This window comes from Felis catus, chromosome A1 (genome assembly GCF_018350175.1).
Source record: "Felis catus isolate Fca126 chromosome A1, F.catus_Fca126_mat1.0, whole genome shotgun sequence".
Classification (NCBI taxonomy): Eukaryota; Metazoa; Chordata; class Mammalia; order Carnivora; family Felidae; genus Felis; species Felis catus.
The window spans coordinates 150,812,660-150,835,282 of NC_058368.1; the positions used below are offsets into that span (position 1 = coordinate 150,812,660).

The following is a 22,623-nucleotide window of genomic DNA, read 5'->3' on the forward strand; positions in this document are numbered from 1 at the left end:
GAATATTTCCACCATATTAGGTAATTCACTCTCAAATATACTTGTGATTCTGAGTGGCTTGGCCTCAGTGCCGCAGAACGCAACCATCAGTCACTGTTGGCTCCGCACAGGACGCATTGTGCCCTGTGAGCTCTAAAGCAATCAAACGAGTCTGCAAATGTTCTTCAAAGAATACATGTAGAATGTTACTTCGTTAAACATCTCCTTGGCATTCATTCTATTTTCCACTTTGAATTGCTGCATTTAGTTTTGTAATGACCTTCTATAGCAAGGAGGTTTTATTAACTCTTTGATCTTCCAGCTTTGGGATGAAAACAAAGAAAATATAAATGAGCACTTTGTACACTGTCTTCTAGAGGAGAGCAGAAGAAAAAAGGAAATATGTTTTCATCAAACAGATTGGTCTGTGTGGAGACTTTCAGCCCTTCCTGTTCTTTTCTTCCTTTAAGCAAAATGCTTATCAATGTTGTACATGTGTTTGTTTTAATGTCGTCTGTATAACTAGGTCTTTGTTTCTCTTCTTTCTAGCTCCTGTAGCCGAGGTTAGGGTCAGATATCTCTTTGTGGATTTTCTTTTTTAAGGCATTCTCCATCCTTGGTTTCCTCTAACTCTACGTGCAATTCTTGGGAAATTTGCCATCCTATTTGTGGGACACTGGCAGCCCTGCTCTGTTTCCAACTGTTCCTTTGTGTGCATCCATGTGAGTGGAGAAGGGGAGGGGATCCCTGGTCAGGTAGTTGCCCAATATTGCAATGTGAAAAAGACTGCATCTAAATCCTAGGTCTGTACTTCATTGTGACTATGTCTATGTATTCTGGAGCAAAATCCCAAAATTTAGTTATCTTGCTCCTGAAGTCCTAACCTCAATATTATTAATATATAGATAAGACACTGCCTTTCACATTGACTGTTTTTATTTTTTATTATCCTTCATTTTGCTTCATCTTACATACTCATTTGATTCTACCTTTTGAGACTTTATCACAACTTTGGAAGCAAAACTTTAGGTACAATAGTATAAAATACCAGTATTTTATGATAAAAAGTAAATCCAAAGCATGAAAATAGTTATCAGAACAAATCTTTTCCCAATATTATAATCAGCTACTTATTACATCATAAACACTTTCTTTAGCATCTTGAGATTTGAAACTCTTATTTGTTGTTAAATCTAAAGCATCCTGAACTGAGAGACTGGAGACTTTCTGGATTTCTCAATTTAGACTCTAGAATAACAGGTGGTTTCATTGTATGCCGATAATGTTATCTGGTCCCCTTGCAGTGTCTTAGGTTCATTGGAAATGGAAACCTGTTGTTTACCTTGAAATGGATTCATTTCGTTTTGGCTAAGTTTTTCTTTTACTTAACTCATTTAACACTTACCATTTGTTGTGGTAGTGATGTGTTAAAAGTGTTCACCTATGTAATTTACCAGCCTTACTTCAGAGATGAAAAAACAATGAGTAACCGTTTACCTAGGTTCCCTGTCCAAGGAAAGGAGTCCCACCATTAGAACATCACTTTTTCATTCCTTTTCTTTCAAAGTTTTAATTTGCTTTTCTGGGTCAAAGAGTGGGAGGAAATGATCAATATTCAGCTTTTCATCCTTGGCATTTTCTCAATTGACAGTCCTGTCTCTTAAGAGAAGTTGCAACCAGCTTGGTAAACCCCTTTCTACATCCTCAATTGTTGCCTTTGGGTGGTTTTTTCCTTCTGAGAACATTCCTTCCTCATCTTAGCAATTCTATATCATTTCACATTTCTTTGTCTAGTCATACTTAAAAAAAAATTTAATGTTTATTTTTGAGAGAGACAAAGACAGAGAGAGTGAGTGGCAGAGAGAGATGGAGACGTAGAATCCAAAGCAGTCTCCAGGCTGTCAGTACAGAGCCCCATGTGGGGCTTGAACCCACCAGCCATGAGATCAGAACCTGAGCAGAAATCAAGAGTTAGACGCTCAACCCACTGAGCCACTCAGGCATCCCTGTCTAGTCATACTTTAAATTATAATTTCCCAGAGATGAAACCTTGTGTATATATTCTAGAATACAGTCTAAAAATATTTTCCAATAATATCAATAACTGTAAGTTGCTGAAAACCCTGAGACTGCTTCTGTTAGGACATTTGAAATTATAGATAAATAACTTACTTTGAAAGGGTACCAGTCTGGCAGTTGTGATCAGTCTAACAGTCTAATTTACATACACATTTGGAATATTTCTAAATATTTTATGGAAATACTTCTTAATCACAAAATAAATAACAGAACAATCGGAATTTACATACATGCAATGCTTTAATCTTACGTACAAAAAAAGATGATAGGCAGAAAGAATAACAGAATTATTAAATGAAAATTTGATAAACATATACATTGAAGAAATGCTAAAATTTGACATTTTGAAATCTAATCGTTTTAAATGGTCCCAGAAAGACTGGAAAAGATTGATGGGAAAAAAATCAGGTTACTCACAAAATTCTTTTCTATTTTTACCTTTTGGTGGCCCATTAAAAAAAGGGGGAGTTTAAACACCATATAACATTTACTCAGTGGCTAATAGCATTTTAAACCTGTTTGATATTTTACACTTCTTTCAAAAAAATCTTAAAATATGTAATCATAGAATAATATTGTGGAGGGTGTACATAGGGTGTACTATTAAACAGCTGAAGAGAAAATGCTTTATAGCAGACAATTATTTATTTAGATTTTTTCAGCCATGTTACTAGATCAAAGAGTAAATTTGTTTTTCTACTTTGCCAAATGATGGGAGAAAAAGAATGTAAGGATCAAGGGCTCTTGTGAAAAGTCTGATTGCCTTGGTGCTTTAGAGAAAAAATCCTAAGGAGCTCTTGGTTAAAAATGGTGAATTAATTACATGCACTCATCTCTTCTCCTTCTACAACCTCTGCCAAAATGATAGCAAAAGAAAAACAAAGGTATCTGCCTACAAGAAAAGGATAAAGAAAAAAAACAGAGGACATGGGATTTCAACAACTATTTAGAAAAGAAGCAGGTAGAGAAGTATAGGCAGATCAGAGGGACAAAGCCAGGAGGTTGGGTCAAAAAGTCCTGAAGGGCTGAATATAGAAGCAAGGATGAAGTGCAGCGCTAAAAACCTGAGGAGGGGTAGAAAGTGTGAGTATAGACAAGATGAACCCCCCGCACCCCCGCCTACACAAACACATATATATACACACACAATACACGCACACAACACACACACTACCCTGTAGGAAAGAGGGGATTATTCTCCAAAGAAAATGGACTATAGTGGCCACTAGTTTTAAGGATCTCAGGCATAGCAGAGGCTGAGGCTAAAACACAGGACTAAAATAAATGAAAGTTTAGTACTAAATTGTAAAACCTCCATCCCCTTCTCTGGCTCTGCTTTCAAAATGTTGACAGCAAGGAACAGGCCTTTCTAGGTAGGAGACTTCAAGACACCTCTCTGAAAAAACTGAAAGGACCCCAAGGAAAGACTCATACAAATTGAAATCTGGGGTTCACCTAGGAAAATGCTGCCTTACTAGTAAATCTCCCTACAGTGAACTTTATCGTCAGCAAACTCCGACTGTGCTCTGAGCTTTCATTCAGCTTAATTAAGTCTCATTCTTAAAATGTGATTGGTAACTAAGAATTACCAGACACAGAAGAAAAGTCTTCAACATGACAGATGAGGACAAAAAAATCTAAACTCAGAGGGAAAGATAGTGACCCAAAGAATAGAGAAAAAATTCAAAATTATCTATAGTTCTATACCTTCAGATATATGAGAAAATAATGCATCCAAAAAACAAGAACAGAATGTTATTTAAAAAGGAACAGGGGCACCTGGGTGCCTTAGTTGGTTAAGTGCCCAACTTTTGATTTCGGCTCAGGTTATGATCTCACAGTTCATGAGTTCGAGCCCCGAATCAGGCTCTGTAGTGACAGTGCAGAGCATGCTTAGGATTCTCTCTCTCCCAATCTTTCTGCCATTCCCCCTCATGCTTGCCGCCCCCTCTCTCTCAAAATAAATAAACTTAAAAAAAAAACTTAAAAAAAAAAGAATTAGCATCTATCTCAATATAATGAACATACAAAGAAAATACATTTCTCTTGTAATTGTATTCATGAGCTAATGGTAAATATCCTGTGTGGCCAGGGTTATGATTCTCTCACAAATTTTGCAATGGAAGAAAAAAGTCCACAACTTATAATGAAGGGACTTCAAAGAGATGAGAAATGGCCAAGCTCACTATGTGCCAAACTCAGTACAGTCCAGACTTCACACAATTTCCCATAAATTCAAGGACTCCAGATTGACCCAAGTCACTCATAGTACTGAGCATTCTAGGAATGGTAGCAAATTAATCAAAGAGACTATTACAGGGATTGGGTCAACTTCAGGGTCTTAGAACCACCCAGGATCATTAATGAGATACTAAAATTCTAGGGCTTCATACATTCATCCATTCACTCCTTGATTCTTCAAACATTTAGTTACTAACATTCTTTCCTCTTCTCTGTGCTCTAAAACATTTGTCTTTAATACAAAATAACAAATAAAATTAATTATCCTTTTATTACAATAAAGTTTATTGTAACCTTTTTTTGATCCTTCTATATTCTCACCACTGCATTTTATTCCCAGCTTACCCACTCCCACCTTTGCCAGAAAAAAAGTCACATTGTAAGTCTGTCTCATACAGCACTGTGTATATAGTGGTTTATTATAGTACTGTATATTCATGTCAGTAATACTTGATATTAATTTGAATACATATGGTGGCATGTGTGCTGTTGGCCAAATATTCTTCCTGTGCACACAGCAGAATTATATTTCCTTTTCCTCTTTGAAGTTAGCTATGCCCAATGGAATTTGAGCAAAAGTGAGTATAAGTTGCTATAGCTTTTTCTCTTTGCCATGGTGACTGGAAATGTTCCAAGAGCTTTTATCTTAGACTTAAGTGAGGATGATACAGAGTAAACTTCCAAGTAAACCCATGGATAAGTAGAGTGAGCAAGAAATAATCTTTGTTTTATAAAATCTCTGAGATTTGAGGATTATTTACATTACAGCAAAATCCACGTTTCCTGATTGATACAAATATAATATAAATATATTCAGTTTTTCCCTTATATCCAGTAAGCCAATATATATGATGGGTATCATTCTAAGCTTTCAGTTGGTGAGCATTCATATGCCATCTTGTGTTTTCCCTTAATGGTACCTCCCTCTGTTGTTGTTTAGTTACTCCATTAATTTAGTTCTGGTGAATAATTTTGGCCCATACTGATGATCAAATGTTGCAAATGGTTGTTCTGGAGCTTTCACCCAAAGTTCCTTCCTTTCCTCAAAGAAATAGAGGAAATAGAGGCTGGAGGCCAACAGGGAATTAGAAATTGGTGGAAGACATCTGACATTATAAAACCCAAGCAACATTGCAAGCTGGCAGATGTTACTAATAGTATAAAAAGTAGCTTCAAGAAACCATGGCCTTCATAACATGACATAATTAAGGTGTTCTGAAGAAAGAGAATATTAGTTTTCTCTTGCTGTGTAACAAATCTCCCCAAACTTAGCAGAAATTCAGAAGTGGTTTAGATGGTGGTTATGGCTCAAAGTTTTGAGTCTGAAGTGCTCTCTGGCATAATAGTCTTATCATGGGGCTTCTTGAGTGACCTCACATTGTAACAGCCAACTTTTCCCAGAGCAAGTGATACAAGAGAACAGGATAGAAGCTTTAATGTTGTTTCTACACTTAGAAGTTATACCCGGTCATTTTCACAATATCCGGTTTGCTACACAGCCAACTCCATTCAGTATGGGACGAATCAACAGAAGGGTGTCAATACCCAAAGACAAGGATCACTGGAGGCCATCGTGGGGGCTGGCTGCTACAGTGGAAGAACCATCGTTAAAGAGGAACACAGCAACTGCATTGCATCTTGGCAAAGGGATTCTGCTACAACGGACTTGTTGTTTATTTAGTGTTCCCATTCTAGAAAAACAATCTATCCCATGCCATCTGCATTTACCCAATGGGATGTAATAAGTAAACATGTTTCAATAATATGAAAAATGATTGATTGAGACTCCTCATGAGCTACTGGCTTAAAAAGATATTTTACCCCAATATTCCATAGTGTTTTCTCATCATTTGTGTAAAATTGTAAATAATTAAAAAGATTGAACTTTTGGTCTTTCAACTAAGTCTTTCTTTGTGAAAAATACTATTTATCTATTATGTAAATATCAAGATATGTTAACCAAGTTAAATTATATTTTTTCTAATAGTAAAATCTGAAAAAATAAAGAATAATTATATCATATAGCATTTACTGCCAGCTGCAACTGTACTTTTGGAATAATTATTTCCTCAGATTATTCAGCAATGATTGATAATCACCATTTTGATTTCTCTTCTTATGTCTTTAAAATTGGAAATATTATTTGAATTTCATTATAATGCCAAATTCATTATATACTTTAAGAATTCCTGTTTGAAGTTTTTATTATTGCATAAAAAGATGAATATAATGAAATATTTCATTTGCAAATTTTTAGTGAAGACATTACTTCCACCTTTTTTTGAAATTTTAAAATTTATGTTCATTTCTTTTTTTACATATAAAAAGCAGCAGAAAACATCTAGCATGATGGTGACAAGACCATGACCATCTAAATGGCACCGACATTCTTTTCTTCTCAAACAAAAATGTCCTCTGTTGACTTCCCTAGTTTACTGAGGGGTCTCATCTGAAAAGTTCTTTTCTAGTTTGGTTTGTTTGTAATCTGGAATGTATTTCCCATAGAAATAGTGTTAAGTATAGTAATGAAATAAACAAATTAGTCCTCAGAAGCCCTCTTCACCAGAGAATTCCTCAATTTAGTATTCTCCACCTAGAGAATCCCTTATATGGAAAAGCCTAAAGACAGGGGGCTTATTGGAAGGATGTACTACAGCTTCTGTGGTTTAGAGGAAAAAATAGTGGTCATAAGCTTCTTTCATTTTCTTCCTGGTGACCTACACACGTCTTTTTTTTTTCCCTACTATTATTTCCTTTGCTTCCACTCAGCGTTTATGTCCTTCCTTGGTTCACAACAGACACAGAACTTTCCTCTTAGATAACCACCATCACCACCACCACCACAACAAATAGCCAACACTTACTGAGTGCTACTACAAAGTAGATGCTGGTCCAAGCATCCTGTGTGTATTCTCACTACATCTTCACGACAACTCAGGTGGAAGGCATTCTTATTATTCCCCTTTACAGCTGAGATAACTGAGGAATACAGAAGTTGAATAACCTGTTTAGAACCATGCAGTTAGGAGATGGGATAAGAATTTAAACTTAAACAGTTTGTGGATTTCACCTCTTATTACCGTGAGAAGATAGAAAACAGACACACACACACACACACACACACACGATTTTTATTTTTTCTCTACTAAAACTGAAAACAAATGGAAATAAAACAATACTTAACTTATGATTTTAATTAAGCAGCAGTGGGAAAAGCAAGGTCTCGGAAATCAGTGATAACTTATACATGTCATCTCCATTTCAAGGGAAAAACCTGGCTTTTTTTTTTTAATTTTTTTTTCAACGTTTATTTATTTTTGGGACAGAGAGAGACAGAGCATGAACGGGGGAGGGGCAGAGAGAGGGAGACACAGAATCGGAAACAGGCTCCAGGCTCCGAGCCATCAGCCCAGAGCCTGACACGGGGCTCGAACTCACGGACCGCGAGATCGTGACCTGGCTGAAGTCGGACGCTTAACTGACTGTGCCACCCAGGCGCCCCAAAACCTGGCTTTTTGAAACCGAGGCAGTAGCTCTGAGTAGACAAGGAAAAAATAAGTACACTCTGACAGTGGGTTCTGGCCTGGGCATGGAAGGCACAGCAATTTGTTGGAAAGATCTGAAGGGAGCACACCTTCCTTCTCCCATTGTGGGACCATCTGGTCCTCACAAACCTTACCCTGAAGTAGCCTTCAAATATCACTGGAGAGGATGATACGGAGGCTTTTGGGTTCTGAGTTTGCCAGATTGGGAGGGAGCCCAGTGTCAGGATGCACTTAGGTTGGCAGTATGAAGAGCAAAGAAGAGGTTAAGAAGAGAGAGAAACACCAGGGAATGCATTTTGCTTCTGTCCTTTCAAAAAATAAACAACATGTAGAAAGTGAAATTTGCAGGCATAATATTTTAATAGACTGTAACTCCAAAAATTCCTAAGTTCATTTAGTGGTAATGTATTATTTCACTTCTTTAATCCATTGCTGATATCTGGGAACAGAATCAAACATCACAGACACCTCTTGAGCAAGTCATGAGTGGCTGTGAGACTAAGCTGTTCTCAGTCCCAGAAATTAGAAATCCTTTTCCATTGTGCATTCTTATATCCTTGCCAGGAAAACAGATACTTTCCCCCCTAGAAGCTGAACAAGGTCACCTTGGCCCAGGTCATCAGAAACTAAAACAGTAACAGACACTTGTCTACAGGAAGATGACAATATTGTTATTAAAAATTTCTGACATTTTTTAAAAAAGACATAGTAACATGTGGAGATTTGATTAATATCTAACAAATATGAGATGGCAATTTAGTTTATTAGTGCCAGCTAAGTACTTTTGTTGTATTAATGTTTATTTATTTTTGAGAGACAAAGCATGAGCGGGGGAGGGGCAGAGCAAGAGGGAGACACAGAAATCGAAGCAGGCTCCAGGCTCTGAGCTGTCAGCACAGAGCCTGACGCGGGGCTCAAACTCACAGACCATGAAATCACGACCTGAGCCAAAGTCGGATGCTTAACCGACCAGCCACCCAGGTGCCCCATATTGTTTTTTTAAAAAGGAGAAATGAATGAGTAAATAAATAATCAGTCCAACAGTCAAGTAGTCATTTGACTTTCTGTAGCTAGATAGAAAAGGAGAAGTTGCAGTTGGAAGTAAAATCCAGATGGCAGTTGTTGGGGCACAGATAGGGACTGGGCATGTTGTCATGGAAGGAGGTGTTGAGGTGGCCATTGCAGGGGAAGTAAGACATCTCTGATGAAGGTGAAAATTTTCATCAATTCAAACATTGTAGTGACAGCCTGGAATTTGGAGATTCATTGTTGATTCTGAAATGAACAGCTTTGGGACCTTGAGAAAATTAGTTTTCTTCTTTGGGTCTTGGTTTCTTCTATAAAATCAAGGAGTTGGGGGAAAAAAAATCAACAACATTCCCTAAAGAGTATGCTTTCAAATAGCAGCTCTTTGGGATATAAATATACACAATAAAAAAAGCCTGAGGTTCAGTCAAATTATGTAGTAGTTAGGGCTTCTTAAGTTGCAAGTGACAAAATACCTGACTCAAGGTGGATTGAAGGGGAAATGGGAGTTATCCTCTCAGTAGTTGAAGAAGTTTAGGCACAGAGCTGGCCTTTGGCATAGCTGATTCTTTGGTTTGAGTAATATCATTAGGACTTGTGCCACAGGCTGAATAATGATCCCACAAAGATGCCCACGCCCTAATCACTGGAAATTATGACTAAGTGACCTTACATGGCAAAAGAGACTTTGCAGATGTGATTAAGGTTTGCAATGGGGAGATTATCCTGGGACCAATCTTACCACATGAGTCCCTAAAAGTGGCAGAGAAGAAAGGTGACATGGGAAACACTTAACCTGCTGTTGCTGGTTTTGAAGATGGAGAAAGGGGACCACAGCCAAGTACTGGGCCTCTACAAGTTGAAAACGGCCCTTGACTCAACAGTCATAAAGAAAATGAAGGCTAAACAGGGGAAGAGAAAGTACATTCTAGGGTCTCAGCTCAGGGCTCTTATCAGGCAACTTTAAACTCGCAGAAAGAAGGATTTTCAGTGAGGGGAACAGATGAATTCGGGGAGACGGGCTGGAAGAACAAATAGAAAGATGACAAAAGGGGAAGGAATTGTGATGGAATATGGTTTGTGGCTTGTATTGCTAATGAAACCTAACTTAGCTGTTTATTCTGTTTATTCTTATTCTTGGAGTGCCCCACATGGTTTTCAAAGTTGTTTCATATTGCACTTGATTCTAAAAACGCCTTGAGAGATAGGTAATGCAGGTTTCTTATTCCTCTCCCACACATGAGGAAACTAAGATGCAAAAAGCTCAATTCTAAGTGTTAGAGCCAGAGAATATGGAATGTGATGGGCCAAGGAGGGTTCCTGCCTGTAAATTCAGGTGCCCATCCTAGCAATGTCACCTAGGAATGAGTTACATCCAACCACTGAGCCTCTGCTTGCCCAACTGTCAAATGGAGCACATATCTGCCTGCCTCATCATGAGGATGAACCAGGACAAAATGCACCAACACCTAGGATTACAGCAGAGGACAAACAACATACATACACTCCCTTTACTCTCTTCTCCACCTACAACCCATGTTCAGATTATCCGACTCCACACTGATAATTCTAAACCACATGGCTGCTATGGTCATTCACACATTTATTCATTTTCATATCTATGTAAACTTTGGTTTAATGAGAATCTAAGAGAGTTACTCATTAGCAGTTAAGTTCCTTACTTGTTTTTCATACAAAATCCCTCCAATGATGTCATTACACTTTTGGAATACTTCTTGTTAAAAATTACCAATATTGCTTCCGGTATATGTACTAAGAGGGCTAATAGACTTTTGTGGTTTTCAGGGAAGAGGGAACAAAGAATGCATTACTTTTGTGTTACACTACAGTACTATCAAGAACTAAGAATTGTTTCAGAATTTATAGCTAGTATTTTATTGTGCATCACATGCGATTCTATTTATGTGATTACAGCATAAAGATTGGGAACAGGCTTGGAAAAAAGATTACTGTGCATATAATCTAAGAAATTATTATAATTTAAACATTTTTGCAAAACCAGGGATGCCTGGTGGCTCAGCCGGTTAAGCCTGGGACTCTTATTCTTGGTTCAGGTCATGATCTCGCAGTTCATGAGTTCAAACCCTGCATGGGGCTCTGTGCTGACAGCACAGAGCCTGTTTGGAATTATATCTCTCTCCCTCCCCCCCCCCCCCTCTCTCTCTCTCTCTCTCTCTGTTCCTCCTCAGCTCTTTCTCAAGATAAATAAATATTTCTTTTTTTTGCAAAATCAATGAGTTTAATAACTTTACCATGACATATATATAAATTTATATACATATACATATGTGCTGATCAGGTGTTTGAGTGTCTTATTAGAATACCAGAAATATTGCTTATGAAGATATATTTCTGGTAGCAAAATATATAGGATTTTTAAATTGATACTAGCACCATAACTCCAAATTGAGAGTAAACACAACAGGAATATTTTTTAATATTTTTCATATTGTAGTGCTGCAGACATCATTATCCGCTGGTCATGTTAATCTCAAAGTGCACAGTCTATTTGTATGATCTGTATAATGTGCACAAAGTGTTCAAAGATGTGATAATGTACAGCTTTGGGTATTTACTATCAGATCATCGTAATGTGCATCTGCTTTAAAGAATCTGATCTGAAAACAATATGTACCTTTTTTACAATATTGTGTCACACAGTGTGCTGGAGTGGCTATAGAGAATTTTGTCTGCATTTCTGGGTCTATGTAAAAACTCACTTGAAGCTAACCAATAAAAAAAAAAGAAAATTTGTAAACAGCTGGTTTATATAGATTTTTCAAAAGGCTTATGTTCTGATCCAGAAGATGTGTGGAATTTGTATTAGGTTTGGGGAAAGAAAAATGGAAGTTACTACAGTTGTGAGTCAAGAAATTAATTCTAGGGAAAAGAAATAATATTTCCTTTCTTAAAAGATAGCAACAAAATATGTTCTTGGTTTGGATGAGTTTCTTGATTTTATGTTACTGGCTATGAAACATACCTGCCTGGAAGAGCAATATCATCTAATATGAAATTATTAACCTATTTCATAACTCTAATATGGGAACATCCTCCCCACTCATAATGTTTAGTTTATAAAGTGACCTCAGTGGAACTCATCAAGGAAGTAAAGAAAGGTTTTACAGATTTGCAAAAATTCTTAGTGTGTGTTTGTTAGTTCATATAGTATAATGTCCATGAATACTGCATAGTAAAGTGAAGCCTTGTTTTGGGGGGATAAGAAAAGCATAGCACATAATTTTGCATAAAATAAACTCATTAGAAAGAATCTTGTTTGTTAACAAATTTAGTTATTCCATGTTAAAACCAGTTTACCAGTGTTGTCACTGTATTTCAGAAAATGTATTTACTTGGGTTTTATCTTTATTCCTTAAACCCACATTTGAATAGAGCTCTACTATATCATTACATTAAGCCACCATTTACAGATGTTGTAGGTAAGCATTCTCTATTCCTTTTCCTGGTCAAAATTTTCCAAAGGCTTCATTTTTACTACACATTGCAATATATTTTAAAATATATGACTGGATACAAGAATAGCTTCAAAATATGGTTCCTATTAGTTCCCTCTGTTACTAGGAGATCATATGGATTTATAACTTTTTGCCAATTTAACTATAACTGAAAGCCCCAACTACAGTGTTTCCGTATTCAACAGACTGCTAATGAAGATTCTGTATAAACTTTACAGCTATCTCTGACAATAAAAACTTCCACAAAAATGTGATTTTTCTAATATTATGATTATATGGTAGAACCATAACTCAGGAGTCTAAAAATATATATACACCAGTTTCTTTTAGTAAAACCAGACCTAATTTATTGTTTTTAATTTTTTTTAATGTTTTTTTTATTTTTGAGAGAGAGAGAGAGAGACAAAGCATGAGTGGGGGAGGGTTAGAGAGAGAGAGACCCACACAGAATCCAAAGCAGGCTCCAGGCTCTGAGCTGTCAACAAAGAGTCTGACGTGAGGCTCAAACCCACAAACTGTGAGACCATGACCTGAGTCGAAGTCAGATGTCTGACTGAGCCACTCAGGCGCCCAAAAACCAGACCTAGTTTAATGATTACTTCAATATTATATCACTGTGCTGATCTGTTAAAAGACACTTTACGTAACTTCTATAATCCTTTATTCTAATGACTGTTTCTATTCATAAAAATAAATGATACTTCCTTATTCTTCCTTTACATGATATCGTTATTTGAAAAAAAAAAAAAAGGATACCGAAGAATAAAAATTAATGTGCTGATATTATCAATAATAGCAAAAAATAAAAGTCCAGAACTCTAATTACTGGAGACTGGTTAACTAAGTAATATATATTCATAGAATAGCATGCAGCCATTTAAAGGATGTTGCAGAAGAATATTTATTGAAATGGGAAATTGGTTATAACATGACTGATAAGAAAAGTAAAAACAGAATATATGGTATAACCTAATGGTCATGACATACCAAGGTCTTTCATTTTTTAAAAAATGTTAATTTTTGAGACACAGAGAGAGAGAGTGCGCATGAGTGGGGGGGGGTGCAAAGAGAGACAGGGACAGAGGGGACAGAGGATCTGAAGTGGGCTCTGCTGAACAGGAGAGCAAAGAGCCCCATGCTGGGCTCAAACTCACAAACCATGAGATCATGACCTGAGCACAAACCACACCCCATGATATACCCGGATCTTTAAATTTTTTTCCCCAATGTTTATTTATTTTGAGAGAGAGACAGAGACAGAGCACGAGAAGGGGAGGGGCAGAGACAGAGGGAGACACAGAATCAGAAGCAGGCTCCAGGCTCCGAGCTGTCAGCACAGAGCCCGATGCGCGGCTCAGGCTCACAAGCCATGAGATTATGACCTGAGCTGAAGGCAGATGCTTAACTGACTGAGCCACCCAGGCGCCCAGCGATACCTAGATCTTAACAGGGATCATATTCTGGTAGTCAGATTGGTGATGGTTTTTTGTTTTTAAAATGTTCATTTTTCCTTTGTGCCTTTCTATATTTTTGAAGTTAATCTGCCTTGGCTATTTGTTATTTCTGAAATTAAAAGAAACCTATTAAGTTATTCTCAATAAAGATGGGGGCATCTGAGTGGCTCAGTCTATTAAAGCTTCTGACTTCGGCTCAGGTCATGATCTCATGGTTCGTGAGTTTGAGCCCCCTATCAGGCTCTGCAATGACAGTGCAGAGTCTGCTTGGGTTTCTCTCTCTCCACTTCTCTCTGTGCCCCTCCCCACTTGGGTGCACACACACACACTCTCTCTCTCTCAAAATAAATAAATAAACTAAAACAAAAAGATATTCTCAATAAATAGAAGATAAAATGAGTGCAGAAGCCATAGCCAGTATGCTTTGTCAGCCAGCATGATGCTGCATTCAAGCTCTTCTGTCCTCTTTTGCCACCAAGTTCCCTTGGTGACAAGTAAAAGCAAGGAAGACTGGTTAGAAGCCTATTCCTAAAATACTCTTAGGCTTGATTATGAATGCTCAAAATTGTAGAAGAAATACATTATCTGATGCCCATTATTTACTTTTTCCTCAAATCTTGGGCTTAAATATCCCCTTTTACTATTAGACATACACTAATCTGAACTGCTTTGTGACTATCAAGTGTATAATAGTGCTTTTACAGAACATATATAAAAGCCACTAAAAAGCCAGTACCTTCATTTTAAAGCCATGCTTTGTAAAGTATTTTACAAAGGCAAAAAGCATTTTTGACTTATTTTGCAAACTAAGAGGAAAAGATCGTTTCTGTTAACCTTTTATCTTTACTCGATATTAAATCATCTGGCACATTTGTCACTTACCCCGCGTTTGGCATTTTCTGCACGTTGTTAATGCTGATTCTATCTGGTCATCTGCCAAAGGGAAATCAGGTGTCAACAGTCGTTTCTGTGTTCCAGAGTTCCTAAAAGAAATAAAGATATGTATTTTTGGTTAAAAAATATGAAAAAGTGACAAATTCTTGCAGCATATTTTAAATATATTTCTTTAATTTAAGGATGCTGTAGTTACAGTATAATTTTGTTAAGGATACAAGTTCTCCATAGTTACGTGGGCCCAAAGAATAAACATACATCTGGAATTTAAGTCTACTTCCTTCAAATATCAGGATTTTTATTAAATTATTATAAGTAGAGTGTTGGAAAAAATTGTCCAAACTTGTTTTCTTTCCTAACAGGTGCTTCCAGAAGACAGTGGAAAGGTAATTCAAGTAAGAAAGATAATCACCTGATAGAGAATCTATCTATTTAAACACTTCTAACTAAATTGGTTTGAATTATCCAATGATGGATGGGGGGAAGTACTCTTCTTAGGAGACTGTGACCCTAGGAGTCAAGAGCCATGCCACTTCTACCCTAAGCCAATAGTGTGACCTTGAGCAAAACCCACAACCTCCCGGGTTAAAGTTCCTTAGTCACCCTGTACACAATAATTTTGATCATGTTTGAGTACATGTTTAATGATAAAACTGAGAATTTATGCCTGTCATGATGAAAGACTGCACTAGATTATGTCAGGTGCATTCTAGTCTGAAATCCATTTGATTCCATATGTGTGCATATGTTATATAGATAATATTTATAAATTTTAAAACATAAAGTTATGCTAGAAATGAGAGCTTATATATCAAACTGCCCTACTTTTCTATTTGCAGCCAATTACCACCCCAATCTAATGTTTCACTGTATATAAATTCATTTATTCTCTCATTCATTTCAAATATGTGATGATATAGCTATAAAATCAACATTTGGTTATTTTGAATAAACCAAAATAGCAAATAATTTAAAAATCACTTCCACTTGACTTTGGAATCTATTACATGCATTGTTTTTCCAGAAAATTTACCTCATAATTATGTTTTGTGAGAGCGAAATGAGTTTCTATTCCAAATTCACACATTGCATTCTGACTGCTGGGTGATGAGGAGAGGCGTCCCGGGGTTAACACTTGCCATGTTGCCATGGATAATTAGGGGCGACTGAGTGTGTCTTTAACTCTAAACTTGGTATCAACTCTTATGAGTCCAGGTCACCATCTTCTGTTTTATATTTTTTTGGACCTTTTCAGGCTCTCATATTTTTTTCCATTTTTTTTTCAAATTTATACACTGTGTATATTGCTTTTGGAGATTTTGTTTTCCATACTCTCTATGACTATTATTTTTTCTGTTTCTGTGGGTTACCTACCATGATCAAAGGTGACATTCTTTAAAAAACAAAACTCTTGGGATCCCTGGGTGCCTCAATCAGTTAAGTGTCTGACTCTTGATTTGGGCTCAGGTCATGATCTCACGGTTTGTGAGACTGAGTCCTGCATCAGGCTCTGTGCTGACAGTGCAGAGCCTGCTTGAGATTCTTTCTTTCTCTCTCTCTTTCTACTCCTTCCCCCCACCTATGCACTTTCTCTCTCTTAAAATAAACAAACACTTAAAGAAAAAGAAAAAAGAAAACTCATCCTAATGCTTACTGCACTTATAAGACATTATTATTACACAAGTTAATTCCTAACCTTATCCTTAAACCTTTACTGTAATCAAAACTCATCTCAATTCAGGTCAAGCCAAGTAAAAAGTCTCTTAAGGGTTGCTCTTCTCACTTGGTGCATTTCCACCTCCCTGGTTATCCTTCGTCATCAGAAGTTTGAAGCTCATACTCCATTCACTCTATACATTTGCACCCTTGTCAGCCTCTCTTAACTGATCTCTACATTTTTTTTAAGAGTTCATCTCAACCTACAACCTCAAAAAGTTTGAGCTTTTGGATTACAATTCTTCAGGGATTCAGTTCCCACAGAGAGTACAATGTATTTTGACCACTGAAGTGCTATCACCTGGATTTATTAGGCCCTTCGCAGTTGACACAATAATTAATGACTGCACAAAAGCTCAGCCTGCTGTTACTTTTAGTATAGTGTTACTCATTGCTAAATTCTGAAATATACTTATAAAACTTCTGGACTGCATTCATGTATTTATTCATTCAACAAATATGAGTGGTAACTAGGGACGAACACTGTTCCAGCTGCTATGGATATTGTGGTTGAGGTAGCAGACCAAATGCCTGTTTTCATGGAGGATATTTTTTCCTTGAGAGAGTTGGACAATCCACTAAAAAACAAAGTATCATATTGTGATATGAGCTATGAAAAAAAACAATAGGGTAATGGATTAGGTAATGGATTCAGGTTAAGATTTAGATTAGGTGGTCATGGAAGACATCTGAGGAGGTCACATTTGAGCTGACCCCCAATCATCACCCCATCAAAAAAACCCAACCAAATGTGAAGATCTGGAATATTAGAGGCGATTCAACTGCCTTAAGGAGGCGTGAGCTTGGTGTGTTCACAGGTTGGCCCATGACATTCAGAATGTCAAGAGAGAGAAAAGTGGAATGAACTGAAGTTAGGGAGGCAGGCAAGGTACCAATCGCATACAGCACTGCAGACTGCGGAAGGAGGTGGTAGTGGAAAGCCATGAGAGGGTCTTATTTACTGAATGTACACTCCAATTTAGATCTTCAAAAGATTATGTACCGAGTAGAGGATAGACTACAAAGCAACAAATATGGAAGGAGAGAGATCAGTTTTAGGAGGCCTTTGCCTCCCAGAGAGATGATGGTGGTTGAGATCGAGGTGGTAGCTGTGGAGGAGCTGAAAGGGGACCCAGTCAGAATGTGTTTTGAAGGCAACACTAATAAGACTTCTGAAGAACTGTCTGCACAAAAGGAATTAAGAAGTAAGGAATGATTCCTAGGTTTTTTTGTCTGGCTTGCTGGGTGGATGGGCAGTGGTACACTTTGCTACAAGGGAGAGGGCTATGGGAAAGGAAATTGTTGGAAGGGGCAGGGACAAAGCCTTAAGTGTTGGACACGCTAAGTTTGAGATGCCTATTAACTTCTAGTGGATCTGTCAAGCAGGCAGGTGGCCTTTGAGTCTGGAGGTTAGATGAGGTCAGGGCTAGATATATAGATATGGAAAGATATATGAGATCAAATAAAATCATACAGTCAACCTTTCGATTTTTAAATGGCACTCAATATGATCTCATTTTCCATTTTTTGGGTGGGGAGGATATGGAAGGGAGTCTAATTATTTTGCTCTGAAAGTAGCAATATATGCAGAATGCCATCCCCTTGAGGTAGCTCTTTTCCAAGCACATTTATTTTAAGGATGGAACATTCATCACAGCAACTTCATTTTGATGTGCTTAGATGATCAGGAGAAAAAGAACCTTCTCCTCACTCTCAGATTCTGACTTAAGAATTTCTTCAGGAAAAGCTGTTCACATAGTAGCTGCAAATATTATTGACATCACAGTATATCATCCAAGAACAAGGGTCAGAAATTCCACAAGTTAACTTATTCTTGTAAAATTTCCTGGCAGATATTATAGACAGAAAAGTTCACTTAGAATTCTAATAAGTAGATAAATTCCAATAAGCAGATCTGCATGGTTTTCTATGGAAAACAATACAAGTTTTATCTTTAAAACTGCCTCTTTGCTTATTATCACTAGAGGAGTGATATCAGGGCCTAGCACTCAATAAATGTATGATAACATAAAAAATTGAATGACCACTGTCACTACTTGACATTTTTAGTGAAGTCTCCTAAGTATTATTGCACAGCACTTGGTATCCTACAAAATCATGCTAAAGACTGTCATTCCATATATTTTAAGTTCCACAAGAATTTCTGTGTGCATACTGTCCAAATTTTGTGTCTTAATGTTATACATTAAATGAAATACATCTTGCCCTATTAAAATTTTTTAGAAAGCATAAATGAAGTTTCATTCTTCAATGCACCATTGTTAAATATATCAGAATCACTTTGAAAAGTTTCACTGCCCCTTTTGTTATGACTGAAGATTGAGTTGGACAGATAAATGCCCAGTTCAATGAATTTACCCAATGGTGTATATGTGTGTTGTTATTTATTGAACTATGTTTTGTTTTAGCAAAGTATTGAGTCCTTCCTGAGGGGTCCACTGTAACCCCCAAGGAGATAGGAAGTAATGAAAAGTATAACCATTGCAACCAAAGAAAACTGTCCTCGTTCTCTCTCCCAGCCACATCCTTTTCACTCTGTCTTATAAAGTGTCAAATAGCAAGCTTTGAAGTAATGGAGTCTTCTGTCAGTAGAACTGATTCAACCAATTCACTGCTCTCTCCTTTCTTCTAATGCATATAATATTAATTTGCATCAGGATCCTTTTTAGTCTAAAAAAAATTCTTGGGGCGCCTGGGTGGCGCAGTCGGTTAAACGTCCGACTTCAGCCAGGTCACGATCTCACGGTCCGTGAGTTCGAGCCCTGCGTCAGGCTCTGGGCTGATGGCTCACAGCCTGGAGCCTGTTTCCGATTCTGTGTCTCCCTCTCTCTCTGCCCCTCCCCCATTCATGCTCTGTCTCTCTCTGTCCCAAAAATAAATAAAAACATTGAAAAAAAATTAAAAAAAAAATTCTAATGCCATAACAATCTCACTCATCAATGTTTCAAATTCTAGGAAAAGCATTCTTGTTATTACCTGACATATGTGCAACATTTAGTGTCTGTTATTTAACTGCTGTTTATTTGCTCTTTGCATTTCAAATGAATTGTGACATTTTCTTTTCCATTGTCTTAGTAATAATATTCCAAATGCATTGTGGGGAAAATAGTCATCTCTATAAGACAACAGAAAAATTCCAATTCTTATTGTACCAATGGAAATTCAAAATGAGACTAATATATTTGGGTAGATAATAAAAAATCATTCATTCATTCAATGCATGTATTAAGTCCCAATTATTTCCTAGTTATTGGGGATATAAAGATGAATATGATAACAGTCCCTGTTCCCCAAGAGGCTTACGACAGAGTGGAGGGGCATGGACGTATAAAAGAGTAAGCACACCAAAGTATTTCATTAACTGTGATGGTAATATATGTAGGGAGAGAGGACTTTTCAGTTGTGCCATAATAGTCTTCATAGGAAAAGTGTCTTCTTAAAAGCTTTGTGTTATCAAGGAAAACAAATCATCTTCAGCATAGGCCTTAACCTTTTACTGAATAGTTTTATTTTTTAAAAAAGCTATCTTTAACAATGTTTTGCCTTTATGATTCCAAAGCAATCCTTCAAAAAGTATAAACAATGGATTCTTTGGTTTACCAAGATGATCTCCTCAAACCATCTAGTCAGTAATTACAATAGCTAGTTTCAGAATGATTTAGACAGTCTAGACTTTGGCCAGGAGGTTTCACACTCTCTGAAGTTACAAAGTTTCTTGCCATCGTCTAGCCAGGTGATTCCCTCAGTAGAACTGAATTCAGTTCAACTATCATGTCAGGGCTGACTTGTAGCTATGGAAATATATGTCTATAAGTTTATGTTTGAAGACCCAGTGCAAATTCTACTGCTTTGGATTTCTATGTAGGCTTAAAGACAAGGTTTTGCTTGCAGATATTTCCTCTGATTTTTCTTTTAGAGAAGAAACAATGTCACTAAACCATAAGGGGGGAATAAAGAGGACTTCTAACAAAAACGAAAGAGTCCAAGAAAGGCTGAAAGTTGATTCACCTATTTGAAAAAATACAAAATGAATCCTGGTTATTAATCTTGGAATTTACTGAGCTATCGGGTTTTCTTAGTTCAGAGTTTGAGGGTCCCCTTTCTCACTTTGCATTTAGCGCTTAACACAAAGATTTCTGCTTCCTACCAGTTCATTACAAATTGCTCTTGACAAGGAACCTTGCAGATAAGCCCAGTGGACCCTTTCCATCCTCCTTTTATTTGAGTTTTTGGCACTATGCTTGAAACATTGTTGCCCCTTGACTTACAGGACCAACCTCACCCAGGCCCACTATTTTCTCTCTCCTGACCTACTTCAACTGGTTCTCCTACCACCAGCTTTTTGTTTTCCTACAATGTATTCTCTGTATCCATGCAAATGCAAACTTGCTCATGTCACTTCCCTCATCCTTCTATTCTTAATTAGATCTATTATCAAACCTGGTTTATGGTGAGAAGAGAGTTAATACGAGTGTTTAACTGGCTCTGTGGAATCCTCAAATCATTCACTAGAAGGACATGGAGCTAACATCTTCTGATCTCATCCTAATTTCCGCCTTATATGATAGGGGTTGTATAACACCTGCCCTTCCCAGGATTTTATGAAAAAATGAGGCAGTAACAATCCTAACAACTTCCATTTGCATAGTGCTTTACAATTTACAAGATGCTTTCATATATGTTTTATTGCAATAAAAATGCAAATACTTTGAAACACTGATACTACAAGATAAAAACACCTTTTTATTTTCCATATGATATTTCACATATGAAAGTCACTGAGAATCAAGGTGATAGGACAGGAGAGGAAACTAATGTTTCTGCCATCTGACCCTCAGAGTAAGCTCTTTCCAGCTGTCAGCAGACTGCCCTGTGTGTAACTAGAGGTCCTCCCGGAGAGCTACAGCCCCTCCCATCCATAGATGGGCTGGGTAATTTTAGCGTCTAGACTGCCTACACTGGCCCTTGGAAAGTCACATTTAGTTGAATCTTTAAAAAGCATCCTCTTTGTTCAGAAACTATTCCATCTGGAATATGATCTCTCTGTGACTTCGCACTACTTGTGGCAGTAATTTTATCTTTTTAGTAGAAAGCCTGCAATAATATTATGTCCTTGGAGGCAAGTGGGAAGGGAAAAAATTCCACATCACAGTAAGTGACTCAAAAAATACCAAAAATTAATATAACAAAACCTTTAGAAAAGCATAGAAATGTATATATAAAACTGCTCTTTTCCTTTTTTTTTTTTTTAAGGGTTTTACTTGTCTTTTATGGGAGATTTTGAAAAGACTGAAGCAAGAGTCTTTCAGCTTCTCTCTAAGCTCCTTCAAGCTGGCTGTATGGAGAAGACAGACTTTGTAGTCAGAAAATACGGGTCTGGAGTAGTTTAATCCTTCCCTTCCTCCACAAAGTTTGACCATAGCTACCAACTTTGTCTGAAAGCGCAGGCAAAGGAAAAAAAGAAGGGCACAGGAAGTCATGAAAAGTTCTTGAGGGCAGTCTGTATCCTGTCTGTGAAAAGAGATTCATGTCACCACCAAGAAAGATCAACAGGGCCTTTGCACTGGAAACAGAGGTTCGGAGAGTAGACTTGTTGAGTGTGGTAATGTCATGAGTCCAGGCTATACCAGCATCTACAAAACTGTCCTGGCATGGAGATAGAGGTGCAACCACTTCCATGAGGCTAACATTGCCAGTTTTAGGGTCATCAAGGGGGTAAGTAGAAGGTCCTTATGACCCGGGACTCACAGTCACAAAAAAGTCAAATTTAGACTTTTGACATTATTTTCAAATGAGGTCACACATGCAGCTGCAAAGCCATACTGACAGGATTGAAAGAGGTTCATTGTGTCCTTTTAAACTTGTGCCTTGCCACTGAGACATCAATGTTGACAGTCTAAATCAAAGTCCCTGCATTTTCCACCTGAGTTACTGTGAGAGCCACTGAAATTGTCTCCCTGCTTCCAGTCATGCACTCCTACCATTTATTCTCCAAAAAGCAGCCAGAAAGATTTTTTTTCAGAGTGATGTTTTTAATGCAAATATCATAACCCTGACTGCAACCTTCCACTGCCTTCCCATCAAACCTAGAATAAATCTTAAGTCCTTAGCACAACCTATACAACCTTCTGTGATCTAACTTTAGCTGCCTCCCCTACTTCATTTTAATCA

General features: G+C 37.3%; 1 protein-coding gene across 3 annotated transcripts in view; it reads right to left on the reverse strand.

Annotated features, from left to right (window-relative positions):
- Window positions 1-22,623, reverse strand: part of LOC123379049 — a 79,938-nt gene that overhangs the window by 49,704 nt on the left and 7,611 nt on the right. For all 3 annotated transcript variants that reach the window (XM_045033445.1, XR_006583010.1, XR_006583011.1), the window contains exons 2-3: window positions 14,704-14,804; window positions 7,164-7,278 (exon numbers count right to left, since the gene is read on the reverse strand). In XM_045033445.1, coding sequence (XP_044889380.1) covers window positions 7,164-7,278; window positions 14,704-14,804 — 216 coding nt within the window. The remainder of the gene's footprint in view (window positions 1-7,163; window positions 7,279-14,703; window positions 14,805-22,623) is intronic.